The sequence below is a fragment of the Chiloscyllium plagiosum genome, unplaced genomic scaffold (assembly GCF_037043375.1).
Source record: "Chiloscyllium plagiosum isolate Xiang-an unplaced genomic scaffold, Cpla_swu_hap1 HiC_scaffold_44, whole genome shotgun sequence".
Taxonomy (NCBI): domain Eukaryota; kingdom Metazoa; phylum Chordata; class Chondrichthyes; order Orectolobiformes; family Hemiscylliidae; genus Chiloscyllium; species Chiloscyllium plagiosum.
This window is the reverse complement of record NW_028270182.1, coordinates 7,427,952-7,448,066: the sequence shown is the minus strand read 5'-3', so window position 1 is coordinate 7,448,066 and position 20,115 is coordinate 7,427,952. Positions and strand designations below refer to the sequence as shown.

At 51.3% G+C, this 20,115-nt stretch overlaps 1 protein-coding gene across 1 annotated transcript; it reads left to right on the top strand.

Annotated features, from left to right (window-relative positions):
* Positions 1 to 1,866: 1,866 nt before the first annotated feature.
* LOC122544423 (uncharacterized) lies at positions 1,867 to 12,980 on the top strand. Its single transcript, XM_043683669.2, has 5 exons — positions 1,867 to 2,170; positions 3,463 to 3,831; positions 6,243 to 6,344; positions 8,731 to 8,810; positions 11,753 to 12,980. Exons 1-5 carry the CDS (start codon positions 2,110 to 2,112, stop codon positions 12,035 to 12,037), a joined length of 897 nt encoding a protein of 298 aa, XP_043539604.2. The 5' UTR covers positions 1,867 to 2,109; the 3' UTR covers positions 12,038 to 12,980.
* Positions 12,981 to 20,115: the final 7,135 nt, after the last annotated feature.

Genomic DNA, 20,115 nt, shown 5'->3' with positions numbered 1-20,115 from the left:
CACGCTGTGACCTCACTCAGTAACCAACTACCCCACTCAGTAACCTCACCCAGTAACCTCATTCACTAACCAACTACCCCACTCAGTAACCTCACCCACTCACCAACTACCCCACTCAGTAACCATACTCACTAACTACCCCACTCAGTAACCTCACTCACTCACCAACTACCCCACTCAGTAACCTCACGCTGTGACCTCACTCAGTAACCAACTACCCCACTCAGTAACCTCACCCAGTAACCTCATTCACTAACCAACTACCCCACTCAGTAACCTCACCCACTCACCAACTACCCCACTCAGTAACCATACTCACTAACCAACTACCTCACTCAGTAACTTCACGCACTAACCAACTACCCCTCTCAGTAACCTCATTCACTCACTAACCAACTACCCCACTCAGTAACCTCTCTCACTCACAAACCAACCATCCCACTCAGTAACCTCTCTCACTCACTTACTACACCACTCAGTAACTTCACTCACTAACCAACTGCCCCACTCAGTAACCTCTCTCACTCACTAACTAACTACCCCACTCAGTAACCTCACTCACTAACCAACTACCCCACTCAGTAACCTCATTCAGTAACCTCACTCACTAACCAACTACCCCACTCAGTAACTTCACGCGCTAACCACCTACCCCACTCAGTAACCTCTCTCAGTCACTAACCAACCACTCCACTCAGTAACTTCACGCACTAACCAACTGCCTCACTCAGTAACCTCACTCACTCACTAACCAACTACCCCACTCAGTAACCTCTCTCAGTCACTAACCAACCACCCACTCAGTAACTTCACGCACTAACCAACTACCCCATTCAGTAACCTCTCTCACTCACTAACCAAATAACCCACTCACTAACCTCACTCACTCACTAACCAACTACCTCACTCACTCACCCACTAACTTCACTCACTAACTAGCCAACTACCTCACTAACTAACCTCACTCACTCACTAACTACCTCACTCACAACCACACTCGGTCACTCACCAGCCACCTCACTCACTCACTAACCAATTAACTCACTCATTGATTCGCTCTCTAACCTCACTCACTCACTTATCAGCTACTTCGCTTACTACCTCACTCATTAACTATCCAACTACCTCACTGACTAACCTGACTGACTGACCAACAAACCACACTCACTAACCTGTCTCATTCACTGATGTTTTGGTGACCCAGCTGGGGTTTAGTTTACCAACAATACATGGTAGCACCACCGAGAGTTTCATTTTGCTCGGGATTTATTCATTAACTTCATGTTCCAGGAGGTGCAGTTGTGTTTAACCCAAAGGTCAGTGTCGCTGTACTCTGACTAGTCTAGAGTACGAGAGAGAGAGGGACAGGGACGAGGGGTGTGCTGGTTTCACCTGAGAGTCACTGTGCCCTCAAGGGAGAAGGACAGTCTTTCGTGGTAACCTCAGCTGCTGCGGGAATTGAACCCACTTTGTTGGTGTCTCTCACTCGCCAACTGAGCTAACTGACCCCACCTCCGGCCAGATCATGATGGACAGGCAAACGGACACACGCATTTCCAAAGGCGAGTCCCCAACACAGACCTGAAACCATCGGCGATGGACCGAAGGGCCTCGCCTGCGATTCCACGTTCACAGAGCGGGAGGTGAGGGAAACGTTTGTTCCCTTGTTTTAAGTACCAAGGGCGGTTGCGAGCTGGAACCCTGGCAGGTTCAGCAGGACGTTTCGGCAAGTGATATCGATTCACTTGTTCGAAAGCTGCAAGGCAGCAAGTCACTGGGAGGAGCTGGCACAGTCCCGATGGAGGGAGTGGCCTCATTCCCCTGCTGTGTCATAGGTTACCCCCTCCCACCCCCGCGGCTGCTGAGTCAGACCGAGAATAACACCCAACGCTTTCAGAGGGCTTCCTGCAACACAGACCCAAAGGAAACTCGGAGCAGCTATCTCCTGTCTCTGTGAGCTGCCGAGGTGCACTTGTGAAGTTGCCGAAGTTCCTGGTGATTAGATAGTCCTCACGCAGCTCCGAGATTTCAAGGCAGATAGCTCAACACCTCTACGGTCTGGACAAGCTCTTCAACCTATTCCGATCGCGCCTGGGGTAGAAACTGGACATGCCTTTCACCCCCCAGGTTCTGGTGCTGTTGATAAATCTCCTTTGGCTACTCACTGCAGGTAATCAATCACCCACTCTCCACTTCACTTACTCCCTTTCACTGTCCAGCGCAGTGCAGCCCCTTCAGCCCATCATGCAACACTTCATCTCCATACTAGCGCTTTCCAATTGATTCCTCTCTTATGTGTTCCCCTCCTTCAGCTATCAAACTCCCCTTTGCGAAATCTTCTGTTGCGCCTGCTCCCACCGCCCTTTCAACAGTACGATCACAACAATTCCCTATGCATACGAAATTCCTGTGTGTGAGAGAGTATGTAGATGTACCTGAGAGTGTGTATGTGTGTCAGAGTGAGTGAGTGTGTTAGCGTGTGTGTGAGAGAGAGAGAGAGAGAGAGTGTGAGGGCACGTGAATGTGTGTGTGCGTAAGAGAATATATATGTGAGAGAGAATATATGTGCATGTGAATGTGTGAGTGTATGTGTGAGAGAGAATATATGTGTGTGTGAATGAGTGGGAGAAAGTATGTGTGTGTGTACATGTGAGTGTGGGCGAATGTGTGAGAGTCTATGTGTGTTTGACAGAGAATGTGCATGTGAGAGAGTGTGTGTGTGTGTGTACATGTGACAGTGTGTGTGTTTGTCGAAGATAGTAGGGGTGAGGGGTGAATATAAAAGCAGAGATGTAATTTTGAGGCTCTCTAAGGCTCTGGTCTGACCACATTTGGAGTATTGTGTGCAGTTTTGGGCCCCTTATCTCAGGAAGGATGTATTAGCACTGGAGTGTGCTCAAAGGAGGTTCGTGAGAATGGTCCCAGGAATGAAAAGCTTAACATGTGAGGACTCTAGGTCTGTACTTGATGGGGTTTAGAAGGATGGGGGGGGGGGGGATCTAATTGAAACCTACAGTCTACTGAACGGCCTGGACAGAGTGACCGTTGGGAAGATGTTTCCATTGGTCGGGGAGACTAGGACCCGAGGGCACAGCCTTATAGTAAAGGGAAGAGCTTTTTGAACGAAGGTATGGAGAAACGTCTTCAGCCAGAGAGCGGGGAATCGGTGGGATTCACTGCCATACGAGGCCAGGTCATTGAGTGTATATTACAGACTGAGATAGGTACGTTCTTGAGTATCAGGGGGATTGAGGGTTATGGGGAGAAAGCGGGAGAATGGGGTTGGGAAACTCATCAGCCATGATTGAGAGGGAGCAGACTCGATGGGTTCAATGGCCTATTTTCTGCGCCTATGTCTCATGGTGTTGAGGTGGACTGCTTCCCCCAGCCTTTAATATATCTAAGACGGAGTCCTACAGCTGAGTTGAATAACAGCTTCGGCTTCCACTTTCACACAAACAGCTGGACCAGGGAAGAGTTCCATCCGGCAGTTTCCGGACTCGATTTCCGTGAGGGAAGGAGAACGGATTCACATTGTTTGTGACTTCAATGTAAGCAGCCAAGCAGAGATGGATCTTGTTGTCTTCAAATGGTCGGCCGGGAATGGTAGTATCCAAACAATAATATCTCGCTCAGATGAGCCATACCCGTCCGAGTTCCCAGGGACAGAGGTCCAAATCAGGGCCGATTTAACACAAAGGGAGACTACCCTGACAGTGGAGCGTGCAACAATGGACCACAGTGGACTCTACGTTTGCCACATCACAATACTCAAACCCTTAGCGATGCAGACTGATCTCCAGGGCAATGGGACGGTGGTCACTGTAACAGGTAAAGCCCACCCCATCATTGGCGGTCAGAGGGGAACACCCAGATGGAGAGGGAAACCTTTCCCAGGCTGGGCAGGTTGTTATAACCGTGGTCAATGGGATCAGTGCAGGGGGTACAGAGAGATAGCTGAAAATGTGTTGCTGGTAAAGCACAGCAGGTCAGGCAGCATCCAAGGAACAGGAGAATCGACGTTTCGGGCATAAGCTCTTCGGCTTATGCCCGAAACATCGATTCTCCTGTTCCTTGGATGCTGCCTGACCTGCTGTGCTTTACCAGCAACACATTTTCAGCTCTGATCTCTAGCATCTGCAGACCTCACTTTCTCCCCGTACAGAGAGATAGAATGGGTAATTCAAACACAGTCACACTCACTGGGCTGCAATCACACACACACACAGGCTCTCACTCGGGTACAGTCTCACACACACACACACACACTGACTCTCACTGGGATACAGTCCCACACACGCACACACACACACACGCTGACTCTCATTGGGGTACAGTCCCACACACATGCACACACTGACTCTCACTGGGGTACAGTCCCACACGTACACACATACACTGACTGTCACTGGGGTACAGTCACACACACACACAGACTCTCACTGGGGTACAGTCACACACACACACACATACACTGTATCTCACTGGGGCACAGTCCTACACACACACTGACTCTCACTGGGGCACAGTCCCATACACACACACACTGACTCTCACTGGAGTTCAGTCCCACACGCACACACACTGACTCTCACTGGGGTACAGTCCCACACGCACACACACAGAGACTCTCACTGGGGTACAGTCCCACACGCACACACACTGACTCTCACTGGAGTTCAGTCCCACACGCACACACACACTGACTCTCACTGGGGTACAGTCCCACACGCACACACACAGAGACTCTCACTGGGGTACAGTCCCACACACACACTGACTCTCACTGGGGCACAGTCCCATACACACACACACTGACTCTCACTGAGGTACAGTCCCACACACAGGCTCTCACTGGGGTACAGTCACACACGTGCAAACATACACTGACACTCACTAGGGTACAGTCTCACTCACACACACACACACACAGAGTCCCTCACTGGGGTACAGTCCATACACACTGACTCTCACTGGGGCACAGTCGCACACACACACTGACTCTCACTGGACTACAGTCCCTCACGCATACTGACTCTCACTAGGATTCAGTCCAACACACACACACTGACTGTCAATGGGGTACAGTCCCACACGCACACACTGACTCTCACTGGGATTCTGTCCCACACACACACACACACACACTGACTCTCACTGGGGCACAGTCGCACACACACACTGACTCTCACTGGACTACAGTCCCTCACGCATACTGACTCTCACTAGGATTCAGTCCAACACACACACACTGACTGTCAATGGGGTACAGTCCCACACGCACACACTGACTCTCACTGGGATTCTGTCCCACACACACACACACACACACTGACTCTCACTGGAGCACAGTCCCACATGCATGCACACACACAGACTTTCACTGGGGTACAGTCCCACACACACATGCACACACTGACTCTCACTGGGGCACAGTCCCACACAACACTGACTCTCACTGGGGCACAGTCCCATACACACATACACTGACTCTCACTGGGGTACAGTCCCACACACACACACTCATTCTCATTGGGGTACAGTCCCACACACACACACACTGACACGCAGTGGGGTACAGTCACACACACACACTGACTCTCACTGGGGTACAGTCACACACACACACACACTCATTCTCATTGGGGTACAGTCCCACACACACACACACTGACACGCAGTGGGGTACAGTCACACACACACACTGACTCTCACTGGGGTACAGTCACACACACTGACTCTCACTGGGGTATAGTCCCACACGCACAACCTGACTCTCGTTGGGATACAGTCCCCCACACACTGACTCTCACTGGGGCCCAGTCCCGCACACACACGCACTGACTCTCACTGGGGTACAGACCCTCACACGCACTGACTCTCACTAGGATACAGTCCAACACAGACACACACACACACACAGATTCTCACTGGGGTGCAGTCCCACACACACATACACACACACACACACACACACACTGACTGTCACTTGGGTAGAGTCCCACATACACACTGACTCTCACTGGCTGGTCCCGGTATTTATGCCTGGCCCTAATTGCCCACAGAACAGTTAAGAATGAGCTCCATTGTGTGGGTCTGGTGTCAAATGGAGGCCAGATTCGGTAAAGTTGGGAAATTAGATTCCCGAAGGGGGGCATCAGTGAACTAGGTGCATCTTTACAAAGATCGGTTTGCTGTGTTAAAGGTGCTATACAAATCCAAGTTGTGGCTGTTTCCTTTAGCAGTGAAGCTGAGGTCCTCACTGATGGTATACCTGCTGGTGATAGGAGTGTTACCCATCCTCTGTGTTGCCTTTTTCCTGCTGATCAGGAGAGTGTCCCAAGGTAAGATGTTCCCTTGTCCATTTCCCACTAAGTACGAGATTTGGAGGTTAAGGTTTTGCTGAGACTCACCAAGGCTCCTTCGGTAGCACCTTCCAAACCCTCGACCTCTACCGTCTCGGACGACAAGGGCAGCAGGTACATGGGAACACCCCCCCCCCACACACGTTCCCCTCCACTCCCCATCGCAACTTGGAAATATATCGACCGTTCCCTCAGTGTCTCTGGGTCAGAATCCTGGAGCTCCCTCCCTAATGGGCGCTGTGTGGGTGTCCCTACACCACAGGGGACTGCAGTGGGTCAAGAAGGCAGCTCACCCCCACCTTCTCAAGGGGGCAACTAGGGACAGGGCAAAGAATGATGGCCCAGCCAACAGAGAAGGTATAGAGGACATGGAATTAAAACTCCATTACTATAATTGACCCGTATTCTGCGTGTGGTTTTACATGTGCCTGAAACAAGACGTCCCCCAACATCGGGAACATTCTTCCCGCATCTAGCCTGTCCAGCCCCGTCAGGATTTTACATGTTTCTGTGGGATTCCGCCTCCCCCCCCCCCCCCCACCTCCATCCTTCTAAATTCCAGTGAGTACAAGCCCAGTCGATCCGGCCTTTCCTCAAATGTCACTCCTGCCATCCTGGGAATCAGTCTGGTGAACCTTCGCTGGACTCCCTCAGCAGTGAGAATGTCCTTCCTCGGACTAGGAGGCCAAACCTGCACACACAATACCCAAGGTGTGGCCTCACCAAGGCCCTGTATAACTACAGCCAGAGAGTGTGGCGCTGGAAAAGCACAGCAGGTCAGGCAGCATCCGAGGAGCAGCAGAATCGGGCAAAAGCCCTTCATCAGGAATGGTGGGGGTGAGGCCCAAGGGGGACAGAGGGATGAATGGGAGTGGGGGGCGGGGATGGGGCTGGGGGAAAGGTAGCTGAGAGTGCACTAGGTGGATGGAGGTGGGGGTAAAGGTGATAGGTCGGAGAGGAGGGTGGAGTGGATCGGTGGGAAGGAAGATGGACGGGTAGGACAGGTTAAGAGGGTGAGTTGGAAGGTTGGATCTGGGATAAGGTGGCGGCGGGGGGGGGGGGGGCGAAGTGAGGAAACTGGTAAAATCATTCCCAGGATAGGAGGCGGAAAATACAGAAAACTGAGCGTAACAACTGGCAGAAGGCAGGTTTCTGAAGTTATTATAAAAGATCTTATTGTAGCAGGGCTGGTTAAAATGTTAGCCCTCATCACACTGAGTGAACATGATTTGTGTTTTGGAAGGGAGTTTCTGATTAACCAACCTTTTGGACTTCTTTGATGAATTAATGTATACTGCGGGCGACTGGGAGTTGATGAATGTACTGTACAGAGATCTACCGAAAGTGTTTGATAAGGTTAATGTGCAAGCTGAAATCTCACAGAGTGGCATTGGTAGGAGATTGGCTGGTGGAAAGGAAACAGAGAGAGGTGCTAATGGGTCATTTACTAACTGGCAGGATTGGGTGATCTCTGCTTTCTTACGGTTTGTTTCAAAGACTTGGACGGAGGGACTGAAAGGTAGATTTGCCGACAGCAGCAAGACAGGTGGGAAAGTAAGTAACCAGAGAGTGTGCGGGTGAGGGGGCAGACAGTAGCTATTGCCCAGGGTCTGGATTAGAGTGGTGCTGGAAAAGCACAGCAGGTCAGGCAGCATCCGAGGAGCAGGAGAATCGATGTTTCGGGCAAAAGCCCTTCATCAGGAATACAGGCAGAGAACCTGGAGAGATAAATGAGAATGGGTTTTTTTACCTAATAGATATTGCCCAGGAAGGCACAAAGTTGTCCATTTTACCGAAGGAGGAAAGGAAAGATGCAGTCTAAATATGAGTGATTGCAAAGCTGGGGGAGCTGGGTATGAATAGCAAGAAGGTGAAGCAAGTAATCAGTGATGTTCTTGTTGATTGGGGAGGGGAGTTTTACACAAAGTTTAGGAGGTTATGCATCAGTTATACAGACCGCTGGTGCAGTCTGGAACACTGTGTGCAACACTGGTCTCCTTACTCGCTCAGGGCAGGATCTGATGGTTGGAAACAGTTCGGAGAAGGTTGACTGACTGTATGTCCGGAATAAGCCACCATTTTACAAGGGAAGTTTGGACAGACTGGGATTGTATCTGGTCATAAAGTGGGTCTGGATTAGAGTGGCGCTGGAAAAGCCCAGGTCGGGCAGCATCCGGGGAGCAGGAGAATCGACGTTTCAGGCATCAGCCTCCCCCCTCGTCAGGAATGTGGGCCCCCTCAGAGTCAAGCTCCCTCCACGCCGTCCCCAACATCAAACACTCCCCAGGGACAGGGACAAAGCATTTCGGTGTGGACTGATTGGAGAACTGACTGGGATCTTTTCCTGCGTTTGTCCTTTCTCTAGGAAAAGCAGTGAGAACAGCGCGTGCCTCTGCCCTGGGGGGGCAAGAGCGAGGTGCGAGCCAGGGCAATCGAGACCCCCAGGTGAGTTTGAGTTGGGAGGATACTGATTCAAACCTGTAGCATTGGGATGGGGAGTTCTAGGTCCAGCAGTGACACCAGGTTGTGTGGGGCTGAGGGGTCTGTTTGAAAACTCATCAGCCACTAATTTTAGGTAAGACTTTGGATTGGCAATACATACATCGGAATGCAAAAGCGTAGTTGGTTTGGGATTGCACTACAGCCGCACAGAATAGGAGGTGCTGTGTACTGTGGGCCGATCAATGCCAAATTAGCCAGTGGATGTGGTTTCTTTGAACTTTGAGAAAGCTGTCAATAAAGTTTCGCAACAAGAGACTACTGTGTAAAATTAAAACGCACAGGCCTGCCATTAGTGCGTCGAGAAAGGGATAGTAAATTGGTCAGCGGAATGGAAACAATGAGGAGGAATAAGTAGGTCAACCTGGGGATGACAGGTTTCAATACCAGGGCCCCAGCCACTGACGATATATGTCAACCAGGGAACGATACGTCTCAGAGTCTGGCAGAGAGCACAAAGCTGGGTGGGCAGTCAGGGGCTTGCCACGCTGTTGCTGTGTGGGCAGACTGGGGGAGCGATTGCACTGCAGATTGTTGTGTGAGGCGGTGCAGTTTGATCGCGAAAACGGGAAGGCAGGTTCTGACCTGAATGGCCGTAAATTGAGAGGGGGGGTCGGTGGGGGATGTTCAAGGAGACCTGGTTGTCCTCACGCACCAGTCGCTGAAAGCAACCATCTTGGTGGAGGAGACAATCAGGTAAAAATAATGACCGCAGATGCTGGAAACCAGATTCGGGATGAGAGTGGTGCTGGAAAAGCACAGCAGGTCAGGCAGCATCCGAGGAGCAGGAGAATCGATGCTTTGGGCACAAGCCCTTCATCAGGGATGAGGAGCCCTATTCCTGATGAAGGGCTTTTGCCCGAAACGTTGATTCTCATTAATGATGGTATTCACCACAGACAGGAAGGATGGGGGGAAAGTCGTAGAAACCGACAAAATCCGACCGGGGGTAACACAGGAAGGATGTTCCTCGTGACCAGGAGGAGACCAGGACCAGGTGGGTCACAGCTAAAGGGGATGGAGGAGGCCTGGGATCGGGGAGGAACATTTTCCCCCAGAGAGTGGGGAGGCTGAGCAATGCCCCACCACGGAAACCAGGTCAGGCCAAATCGTGGCAATGTTTGCAAGAAAGAGCTGGGTCAGATTCTCAGGGCTAAAGGGGATCAGAACGTACAGGGAAGAAAGCAGGGAACACGGGTTGGATGATCAGCCACCATCCTATCGAAAGGGGGGAGCGGGGTCCGCCCACCAATAACCTATATCTCTGGCAAACCTGCCCTCATTCCCAGTGCAAATGGGTATGCTCAATCATTGAACATGGCAAACTCTCAGGGCAGGGACAGCACGGGGTTAGATACAGAGTAAAGCTCCCTCTACACTGTCCCCCATCAAACACTCCCCAGGACAGGGACAGCATGGGGTTAGATACAGAGTAAAGCACCCTCTACACTGTCCCCCATCAAACACTCCCCAGGACAGGGACAGCACGGGGTTAGATACAGAGTAAAGCTCTCTCTACACTGTCCCCCATCAAACTCTCCCAGGACAGGGACAGCACGGGGTTAGATACAGAGTAAAGCTCCCTCTACACTGTCCCCCATCACACACTCCCCAGGACAGGGACAGCATGGGGTTAGACACAGAGTAAAGCTCCCTCTACACTGTCCCCCCATCAAACACTCCCCAGGACAGGGACAGCACGGGGTTAGACACAGAGTAAAGCTCCCTCTACACTGTCCCCATCAAACACTCCCCAGGACAGGGACAGCATGGGGTTAGACACAGAGTAAAGCTCCCTCTACACTGTCCCCCCATCACACACTCCCCAGGACAGGGACAGCACGGGGTTAGATACAGAGGAAAGGTCTCTCTACACTGTCCCTCATCAAACACTCCCAAGGCAGAGACAGCACGGGTTAGATACAGAGTAAAGCTCTCTCTACACTGTCCCCCATCAAACACTCCCCAGGACAGGGACAGCATGGGGTTAGATACAGAGTAAAGCTCCCTCTACACTGTCCCTCATCAAACACTCCCAAGGCAGAGACAGCACGGGTTAGATACAGAGTAAAGCTCTCTCTACACTGTCCCCCATCAAACACTCCCCAGGACAGGGACAGCACGGGGTTAGATACAGAGTAAAGTTTCCGCTACACTGTCCCCCATCAAACACTCCCAAGGCAGAGACAGCACGGGGTTAGATACAGAGTAAAGCTCCCTCTACACTATCTCCCATCAAACACTCCCAAGGCAGAGACAGCACGGGGTTAGATACAGAGTAAAGCTCCCTCTACACTATCTCCCATCAAACACTCCCAAGGCAGAGACAGCACGGGGTTAGATACAGAGTAAAGCTCCCTCTACACTGTGCCTCTGAATGAATGAACTTCTTTATTCAATCTGGACCCATTTCAGTGTTTGTTGATTTGGGGAAGTGAGACCGCTCTGACTTGAAACACCTTGATTCACGTGGGGCTCAAACCGACCATGAGTAACCTGTGTCTGACTTGGGGGGGGGGGTGGAGGAGCCCGTGGGAGAGTTGGTTGGGGATAAAATTGGCAGCTGTCAGGCCGAGGAATGGAAGGTCTGTGTGGGCTGATCCCCATCGAGTGAACCAAGGCTTTACAGAAAGTAGGGTTTGTTTGCAGTGCTCGGGACCTCTCACACAGCAGAGCCTGCATCTCCCATACTCGGTCGTGACTTTGAAAGATGTTCAAGAGGTTCTCTTCCAGACTGAAACCGTGTTTACTGTCTGATCCCCCTGATCAGGAGCTGGAGGAGGAGTGAGGTGGTGGTTTGGATGTATTTCAGAGTGCTGTGTGAGCTGGCCGGTGTGGATGGTGAGCTGATGTCTGTTTCTCCTCCTTTTCCATGTCTTTGCGGACAGCTCTTGAACCTGGAAACCATTTACAGCCGCCTGAGGCTGTCACTGATGAGGAGGCCGGAGGAACAGCCAGACAGAGAAAGCCAATCCACTATCTACAGCAGAGTTCAGCGTCTGGAAACCAATGTCTGTCATGCCACAGTCAGCCACTCCGTTCAGCTAGCTCAACCTCCCCTGGTCGTCTACCCCACCCCCACCCCCCAACCCCCCCCCCCCCCCTCCCCCCCGCCCCCGTTAGCAGCAAACGGGGAGAGACATGAACAGCAGAGCCACCGAACGCTCGCTTGAGCTTCCCAGACTCGCTCGATCGTTTCAGTAGCAAACTGGTGGGCGAGGGTCCTGGGGTCAACCAGGTGAGACACACTGAGCCTGTCCCCATCAAACACTCCCAGGACAGGGGCAGCACGGGGTTAGATACAGAGTAAAGCTCCCTCTACACTGTCCCCCATCAAACACTCCCCAGGACAGGGACAGTACAGGGTTAGATACAGAGTAAAGCTCCCTCTACACTGTCCCCCATCAAACACTCCCCAGGACAGGGACAGCATGGGGTTAGATACAGACTAAAGCTCTCTCTACACTGTCCCCCATCAAACTCTCCCCAGGACCCTGCGGTGTTGGTGGGAGCATATTGGCATGGATGGAGAGTTGACTCATGGGCGCGAAACAGGGAACTGGGATGAGGGGTTATTTTTTCAGGTTGGCGAGCAGTGACCAGTCCTGTCCCATAGGGGTCAGCGCTGGGACCACAATCCATCTGAGTGACTTGGAGGAGGGAGGGGAATGGACTGCAGCCAGATCCACAGATGACACCAAAACAGATGCAACGGGAGGTTGAGAGAAGGAGACAGTTTACGCACAGAGAGATATTGAAGCAACATCGACGTGTCCTCCTCCTGAAGCTGCCTGGCTTGCTGTGTTGTTCCAGCCTCCGGCCTGTCCACCTCGGATTCCAGCATCTGCTGTTTGGTTCTGTCTCCTACAGGAGAAGAAAGTGCTTGAGGAGCATCACGCGGGTAAACGTGAAGTCGTTCCTTTGGGAAGGGAGTCCGGGATGTTATTTAAATGGGGAAAGACTGCAGGAAGCTGCAACACAAAGGGACCTGGGGAGGGGGGGGAAATCCCGTGCACGAAACACAGGAAGCTAGCACTCAGGGGCAGCAGGGAATCAGGAAGGGTGGTGGAATATTGACCCTTATTTCAAGGGGGTTAGAGTGTAAGAGTGGGGAGGTGTGACTGGAACTGTCCAAGGTGCTGGGGGAGACCACATCGGGAATACTCTGAACAGTTCCTTATTTAGGGAAAGATATCATTTCATTGGAGGCAGTTCAGAGAGAAGCTTCACTCGGGAGGGGGGGGAAGGAGGGAGTGTCTCATGTACAAGGGCTGAACAGGTTGGGACTTTACTCCCTGGAGTTGGGAAGAATGGGAGGGTGACCTCACTGGGACATATTAAGGGGCCTGACAGGGTCAGTGCTGAGAGGATGCTCCCCCACCCCCCCCCACCCTCAGGGGAGAGGCTAGGACCAGAGGGCACCCTCTCAGAATAAAGGAGGGGGGGGGGAGGATTTCAGACTGAGATGAGGAGGAATTTACTCCCTCAGAGAGTTGAGTGTTTTTTGGAATTGCTTGCCACAGGCAGCAGTGGGGGGGGGGGGGGGGGGGGGGGCGCAGAGCCCTTGTGTATATTGAAGGCTGAAACAGAGATTCCTGATCAGTCGGGGTGTTGTGAGTGGAAAGGAATATCGGATCCAGCATGGTCCTACCGAATGGCAGAGGGGCTGAATGGCCTCCTCCTGCTCCTGTTTCTTACACAGAACAACTTCGCCTTGGTCATTGAATAATTTCATGAGACAAGACATCCTCGGAAAGTTCTTACTCACGAGGGGAAACAGTAGCTTGCAACTGAAATGTAGATAAACAAGATAATGGTTACGATGAGTCATGGGGAGTTTTTCTCAGACAGCCACGAGGAGAGATCGACTGCTCCCCACCCCCAGTATCTCCTCCGCGTATCGAGTGACACCCACTGGCAGTGACTCAATGCAGCCGGGCCACCGTCCCATCGGCCTCTCCAGAAATGAAGTGACTGCATTTGCGTAGCGCCCCTCGCAACGGCCCCAGGCAGTCTCAGAGGCCGGGCAGGCGAAAGGTCAGTCATGGATTCATACAGCATGGAAACAGACCCTTCGGCCCAACCAGTCCATGCCGACCATGTTCCCGAACTAACCCGCCTGCTCCTGGCCCACATCCCTCTAAACATTTCTTCTTCATGAACTTGTCCAAATGCCTTTTAAATGTTGTAACTGTACCCGTAGCCACAGCTTTCTCTGGAAGTTCACTCCAGACACGAATCACTCTCTGTGTAAATAAAAAGTTGCCCCTTCTGCCTTTCTGAAATCTTCCTTCTCTCACCTTCAAAAATGTATCCCCCCCCACCCCCCGTCTTGAAACTCCCCAGCTCTAGGAGAATACCCTCTCACTCATCCTCTCGTGATTTTATAAACCTTAATGAGGTGAAAAAGGTCCCAGCCTATCCAGTCTATTCTTATGTCTCAAATTCCCCCGTACCCAGCAACATCCTGGTAAATCTCTTCTGAACCCTCTCCAGTTTAATAATATCCTTCCTATAACAGGGAGACCAGAACTGGACACAGTGCTCCAGAGGAGGCCTCACTAATGTCCTGTACAACCTCAACATGACACCCCAACTCCTATACTTCAAGGTCTGAGCAATGAAGACCAGCATGATAAATGCCTTCTTAATTGCCCTGTTGACCTGTGATGCAAATTTGTACCTGAACCCCGAAGTCTCTCTGTGCTACATCACTACCCAGGATGCTCCCATTAAGCATAGAAGTCCTGGCCTGATTTGCCTTTCCAAAATGCTTCACATTTATCCAAATCAAAGTCCACCTGCCACTCCACAGCCCATTGACCCAGCTGGTCCCTTTGTAATCTTGAACCTTCTTCACTGTCCACTGCGCCATCGATTTTGGTGTTGCCCACAAACTTACTGACCATACCTCCCACACGCTCATCCAAATCATTAGTGTCAATGGCACACAGAAGCAGTGATCCCTGTGGAACACTGCTGATCACAGGCCTCCAGTCTGAAAACCAACCCTCCCACCACCACCCTCTGTCTCCTACCCATCAAGTCACTTTTAGATCCAGTTGGCCGGCTCTCCCTGGTTTCCCACGTGATCTAACTTTACCGATTGGTCTAGCACGTGGAACCTTGTCAAAGGCAAAAATCCAAATAACCAACCCCTGCCATTCTGCTGTCATCAGTCTTTCTTGGTTTCGTTTCCCTGGGGGTCGGGGAGTCCAGAACTAGAGGGTATAGGTTTAGGGTGAGAGGGGAAAGATATAAAAGAGACCTAAGGGGCAACTTTTTCACGCAGAGGGTGGTACGTGTATGGAATGAGCTGCCAGAGGATGTGGTGGAGGCTGGTACAATTGCAACATTTAAGAGGCATTTGGATGGGTATATGAACAGGAAGGGTTTGGAGGGATATGGGCCGGGTGCTGGCAGGTGGGACTAGATTGGGTTGGGATACCTGGTCGGCATGGACGGGTTGGACCGAAGGGTCTGTTTCCATGCTCTACACCTCTATGACTCTGTGAGAGGGAGACATGATTCCCCTCACACAAAACCACGCTGACTATCCCGAATCGGTCCCTGCCTCTCCAAGTCGCGTGTAAATCCTATCTTTCAGTATCACCTCCAGCAACTGCCGATGACAGACTCACCAGTCTGTAGTACCCAGGCTACTCCCTTATAGACTTCCTCCAGTGAGTGTACAGCATCAGCCAACCCCCCAGTCCCCTACCCGTATTTACAGAGGATAAATATATCTGTGCGAGGGGCCCCACTATTTCCTTCCTAACTCCCCACAGCGTCCTGGGATGCACTTGATCAGGCCCTGGAGATTTATTTACCTCTATGTTTTCTCAGCATGCCCTCTTCTGCCAATGTGAACTATTTTCAAAACATGACTATTTATTTCCCTAAGCTCTCGAGCCTTCATTTCTTTATCCACCGTAAAAACTGAACAACACATTCATTTACTATCTCTCCGGGCTCCTGAGGATCAACACGAAGATGACTTTGCTGATCTACGCTCTGTCGAGTTGCTCTCTTGTACTTGGAGGAACTTTCTGGATTATTTTTAACTTTATCGGCCGAGGTTATTTTAGGTCCCCTCTTTGCTTTCCCGATTTCTTTCTTAAGAACGCCTCTACGCTGGTTATGATTTGGAGGACTGGGACGTACAAAATTAAAAATCTCACAACACCAGGTTAGAGTCCAACAGGTTTATTTGGAAGCACTAGCTTTCGGAGAGACGCTCCTTCATCAGGTGGTTGTAGCGGCGCTCTGAAAGTTAGTGCTTCCAAATAAACCTGTTGGACTCTAACCTGCTGTTGTGAGATTTTTAACTTTCTACACTGTTTATACTTTTCAAAAGATTCAATTAATCAGAGTTGTCTATGTCAAGTATATGATTCTTTCTTATTCCTGTCTGGAACGTTGATATTTTTATTCATCTGTTGTTCCCTAACCTTCCCAGCCTTGCCGTTCACTGTAACGGTCTGATAGTCACCGCTGCAATGTTAGAATTCGAATTTATCGTCGCATGTACTCAAGCACAGTGCACAAAGTCCAGCGCCATCTTAAAACACAAACACAAAACCAGAATTTGTTTTAAAAAGACCAAGAGAAGAAATGAAAGAAACAGAGCCGTAACAAAAATTTAAAATGTCCAGATTTTAAAGTCTGACCTTCCCACCCCGGGCTGCACCGATCACCGGGACGGCAGATGTGGCCAATTGCTGATTTGCGCAGAGCAAGATCCCGCAGACGATGGCCCACTGAGCTGTTTTGTTCGTCCTGGTTAGGGGTAGCCAACGTTACACCTCCTCACCTCTCCCTCTCAGATGCTGAGGGGTAACCCTGCCTCTCCCTCTCAGCGGGTTAAGAACTAAGGACTAGGAGCAGGAGTAGGCCCTTTGAGACTGATCTCCCTTTCAATAAGATCACGGCTGATCCTTTCATAGGGTCAGCTCCACTCACCGCCTGCCCACTGTATCCCCTAATTCCTTTACTGTTCAAAAAAAAATCTATCTTAGCTTTAAAAACGTTTACTGAAGGAGCATCAACTACTTACCTGGGCAGGGAATTCCATAGATTTACAACCCCATGGGTAAAGACATTCCTTCCCAATTTAGTCCTAAATCTGCTCCCTTGAATCTCGAAGCAACTCCCTCTTATTCTAGTTTCACATGCCAGCGGAAACATCCTCTCTCCTTCTATCTTATCTATTCCCTTCATAATTTTATATGTTTTTGTAAGGTTACCCCCATCAATTCTTCTGAATTCCAATGAATACAATCCCAGTTCACTCAATCCCTCCTCATAAGCCAACATCCTCAACTCTGGAGTCAACTGAGTGAACCTCCTCTGCACCCCCTCCAGTGCTGGTACATCCTCTCCCAAGTCAGGTGACTAAAACTGTCCACAGGGATTGTGTCCCTGAGGTGGGATTGCTTAGGAGAGCGGGATTCCCTCGTTTGAATTCTTATTTGAAACGCACTGTGTCGCTGGCAGTGCGGCCCTCCCTCAGTAGGGTGCCTGCATTCAAACCTGCAACCACCCTGACTGGATGGCAGCGCTGCTTCCTCGCTTGTCCCCTCGATCAAGGTGGGAGGGGAACGAGGGGGGGCAACGGTGCTAGGGAGGAGACGGAATCGAGTGGAAACTGGTCATCCCGTCAAACCTCAGAGATAGCTCACTACCCAAACCACCGTCGCCAGATTTGCCCGTTTCCCTTGTTCCTGCCCGCTGACAAAATTGACGGAATAGAACAGCACAAACAGCAGGACAAATTAACCCCCTCCCTCCCTCCCTCCCTCCCTCTGCCCAGCAGTGTCATTGAGGAGACAGTGAGCACTGCAGATGCCGGAGATCAGAGTTGAAGAGTGTGTTGCTGGAAAAGCACAGCAGGTCAGGCAGCGTCCGAGGAGCAGGAAAGTCGACACTTCGGGCATTTCCTGATGAAGGGCTGATGCCTGAAACATCGACTCTCTCCTGCTCCTCGGATGCTGCCTGACAGGCTGTGCTTTTCCAGAGCCACACTCTTCGACTCTGCTCATTGAGTTAGTGACACAGACCCAGTTACTGAGGGTTCAAACCCTGCCTGCCTGAACAACAGGAGGATTTCTTGCACTTTTTCACCAAAACGAAAACACAACTTAGAGAAACCCGCGGTTACAGCGTTCGGCGTCAGCAGTGTGGCGACCAGGGCAGGAGGCACTGATTGGTGTTAAACGTCCATCTGTTTCACTGCAAGACAAAGAGGAAAGGGAGTCCTCACCCAGTCCGGCCTACACGTGACTCCAGACCCACAGCCAAGGTGGTAAGCTCACTGTAATGCCTGAGCTAGGAACTGAGTTCATCGGGGAGGTGTAATAAAGGCCACGCCGCCTGCTCCCCTGTTGCCACTGATGCCCACTTCCCAGTGAAAGAAAAAAATGACCTGGCATCACCAAGGGAGAGGGCTGACCTTTAACCCATGGTAACGTGGTGAGTGACCGAACACACTGGGGAGATGTGAAGCCCTATCTAACTGCCCTTCATCGACAGAGGCAACGTCGAGTGCTCATCATTCATTCGTAACCTGAATAAGTGCCATTTCGTACATCTGTACTCAGGCCTGACTCTCCATCAGCTGATGCAGATGGTTTCAGGCCCCCCTATCCAGGGAAGGGTGTGCTGGCCTTGGTGGGGAGTTCCGAGGGGGGTGGGGGGGCGGGTTTACAAGAAGGATCCCGGGGGTGAAAGGCTTGTCACAGGGGAAACGGTTGAGGACCCTGGGTCTGTACCCGATGGGGTTTAGGATGATGATGGGGGGGGGGGGGGGGGGTACTGAATGTGTGTGTGTGTGTGTGTGTGTCTGTCTGTCTGTGTGTGTGCGTGAGTGTGTGTCTGTGTGTGTCTGTATGTGTGTGTCTGTACGTGTGTGGGGGGGGTGTCTGTGTGTGTGTGTCTGAGTGTCTGTCTGTGTGTGTGTGTCTGAGTGTCTGTATGTGTGTGGGGTGTGTGTGTGTCTGTGTGTGTGTCTGTACGTGTGTGTCTTTGTGTCTGTATGTGTGTGTCTGTGTGTGTGTCTGTATCTGTGTGTGTCTGTGTGTCTGAGTGTCTGTATGTGTGTGGGGTGTGTGTGTGTCTGTGTGTGTGTATGTGTGTGTGTCTGTGTGTGTGTGTCTGTGTGTGTGGGTGTGTGTGTGTCTGTACGTGTGTGTGTCTGTATGTGTGTGTCTGTGTGTGTGTCTGTATGTGTGTGTGGCTGTGTGTGTGTGTCTGTGTGTCTGAGTGTCTGTATGTGTGTGGGGTGTGTGTGTGTCTGTGTGTGTGTGTCTGTGTGTGTGGGTGTGTGTGTGTGTCTGTATGTGTGTGTCTGTGTGTGTGGGTGTGTGTGTGTGTCTGTATGTGTGGGTGTAACGTACAGAATACCGAGAGGCTTGGGACAGAGTGGGGGGGGGGGGGGGGGGGGGTAGGGAAGGTGTTTCAACCGCTCAGAGAGATGAGGAACCCGAGGGCACAGCCTCAGGGTGAGGGGACGGACTGAGGTGGGGTGGAGTTTCTCCGGCCAAGCAGAGTTATTTCTTGAAGCAGGAAGGACAGGAGGTGGTGCAGAGCCTATCATTCTGCAGAGCAGGTGCACATCGCGAGGTACTGGGACCTGACGTGGAGTTGGTCCAGCAGATGTGAAGACAGATTCACCTTGAACCCTTTCAGGGACAGTAGCCAGGTCAATATTTCAGCACAGAATCTTGGAAAGGGTTTCTCTGGCAGGTTTCTCGAAGGACGAAGGGCAGCAGATACACGGGAACACCACGTTCCCCTCTCCCCATCCCGACTTGGAAATATATAGGCCGTTCCTTCAGTGTCTTTGGGTCAGAATCCAGGAACTCCCTCCTTAACAGGACTGTGTGGGTGTCCCTACACCACAGAGGACTGCAGCTGGTCAAAAAGGCAGCTCACTCCCCACCTTCTCAGGGGGTAATTAGGGACGGGGTGATACATGTTGGCCCCAGCCGACAGAGGAATGAAACAAGAATAATAGCTGCAGTCCCTGGCCGGTGAGGTGTGGGATTTACAGTAAATCCAGTCACTGTCAAAGCTGTGATTTCCCAGAAATGATTCTGAAAGCAAAAGGATTCTCTTACTGTGCTTTCAACCAGCTCACTAATTCCTTAAATCCCTCAAAACATATCGAGAATAGGAATGAGATCAGCACAGTCACCAAAGTGGCCCAGACAGACACACAGAGACACACACACGCACTAACACACAGACAAAC

What these genes read in the sequence shown, in the direction of transcription:
- LOC122544423 (XM_043683669.2), top strand. Translation starts at nt 2,110, where the DNA reads ATGCCTTTCACCCCCCAGGTTCTGGTGCTGTTGATAAATCTCCTTTGG. An exon ending in CCTTTGGCTACTCACTGCAG is followed by an intron (nt 2,171 to 3,462) that starts GTAATCAATCAC and finishes TCACACAAACAG; the next exon opens with CTGGACCAGGGAAGAGTTCC. An exon ending in GACGGTGGTCACTGTAACAG is followed by an intron (nt 3,832 to 6,242) that starts GTAAAGCCCACC and finishes TGTTTCCTTTAG; the next exon opens with CAGTGAAGCTGAGGTCCTCA.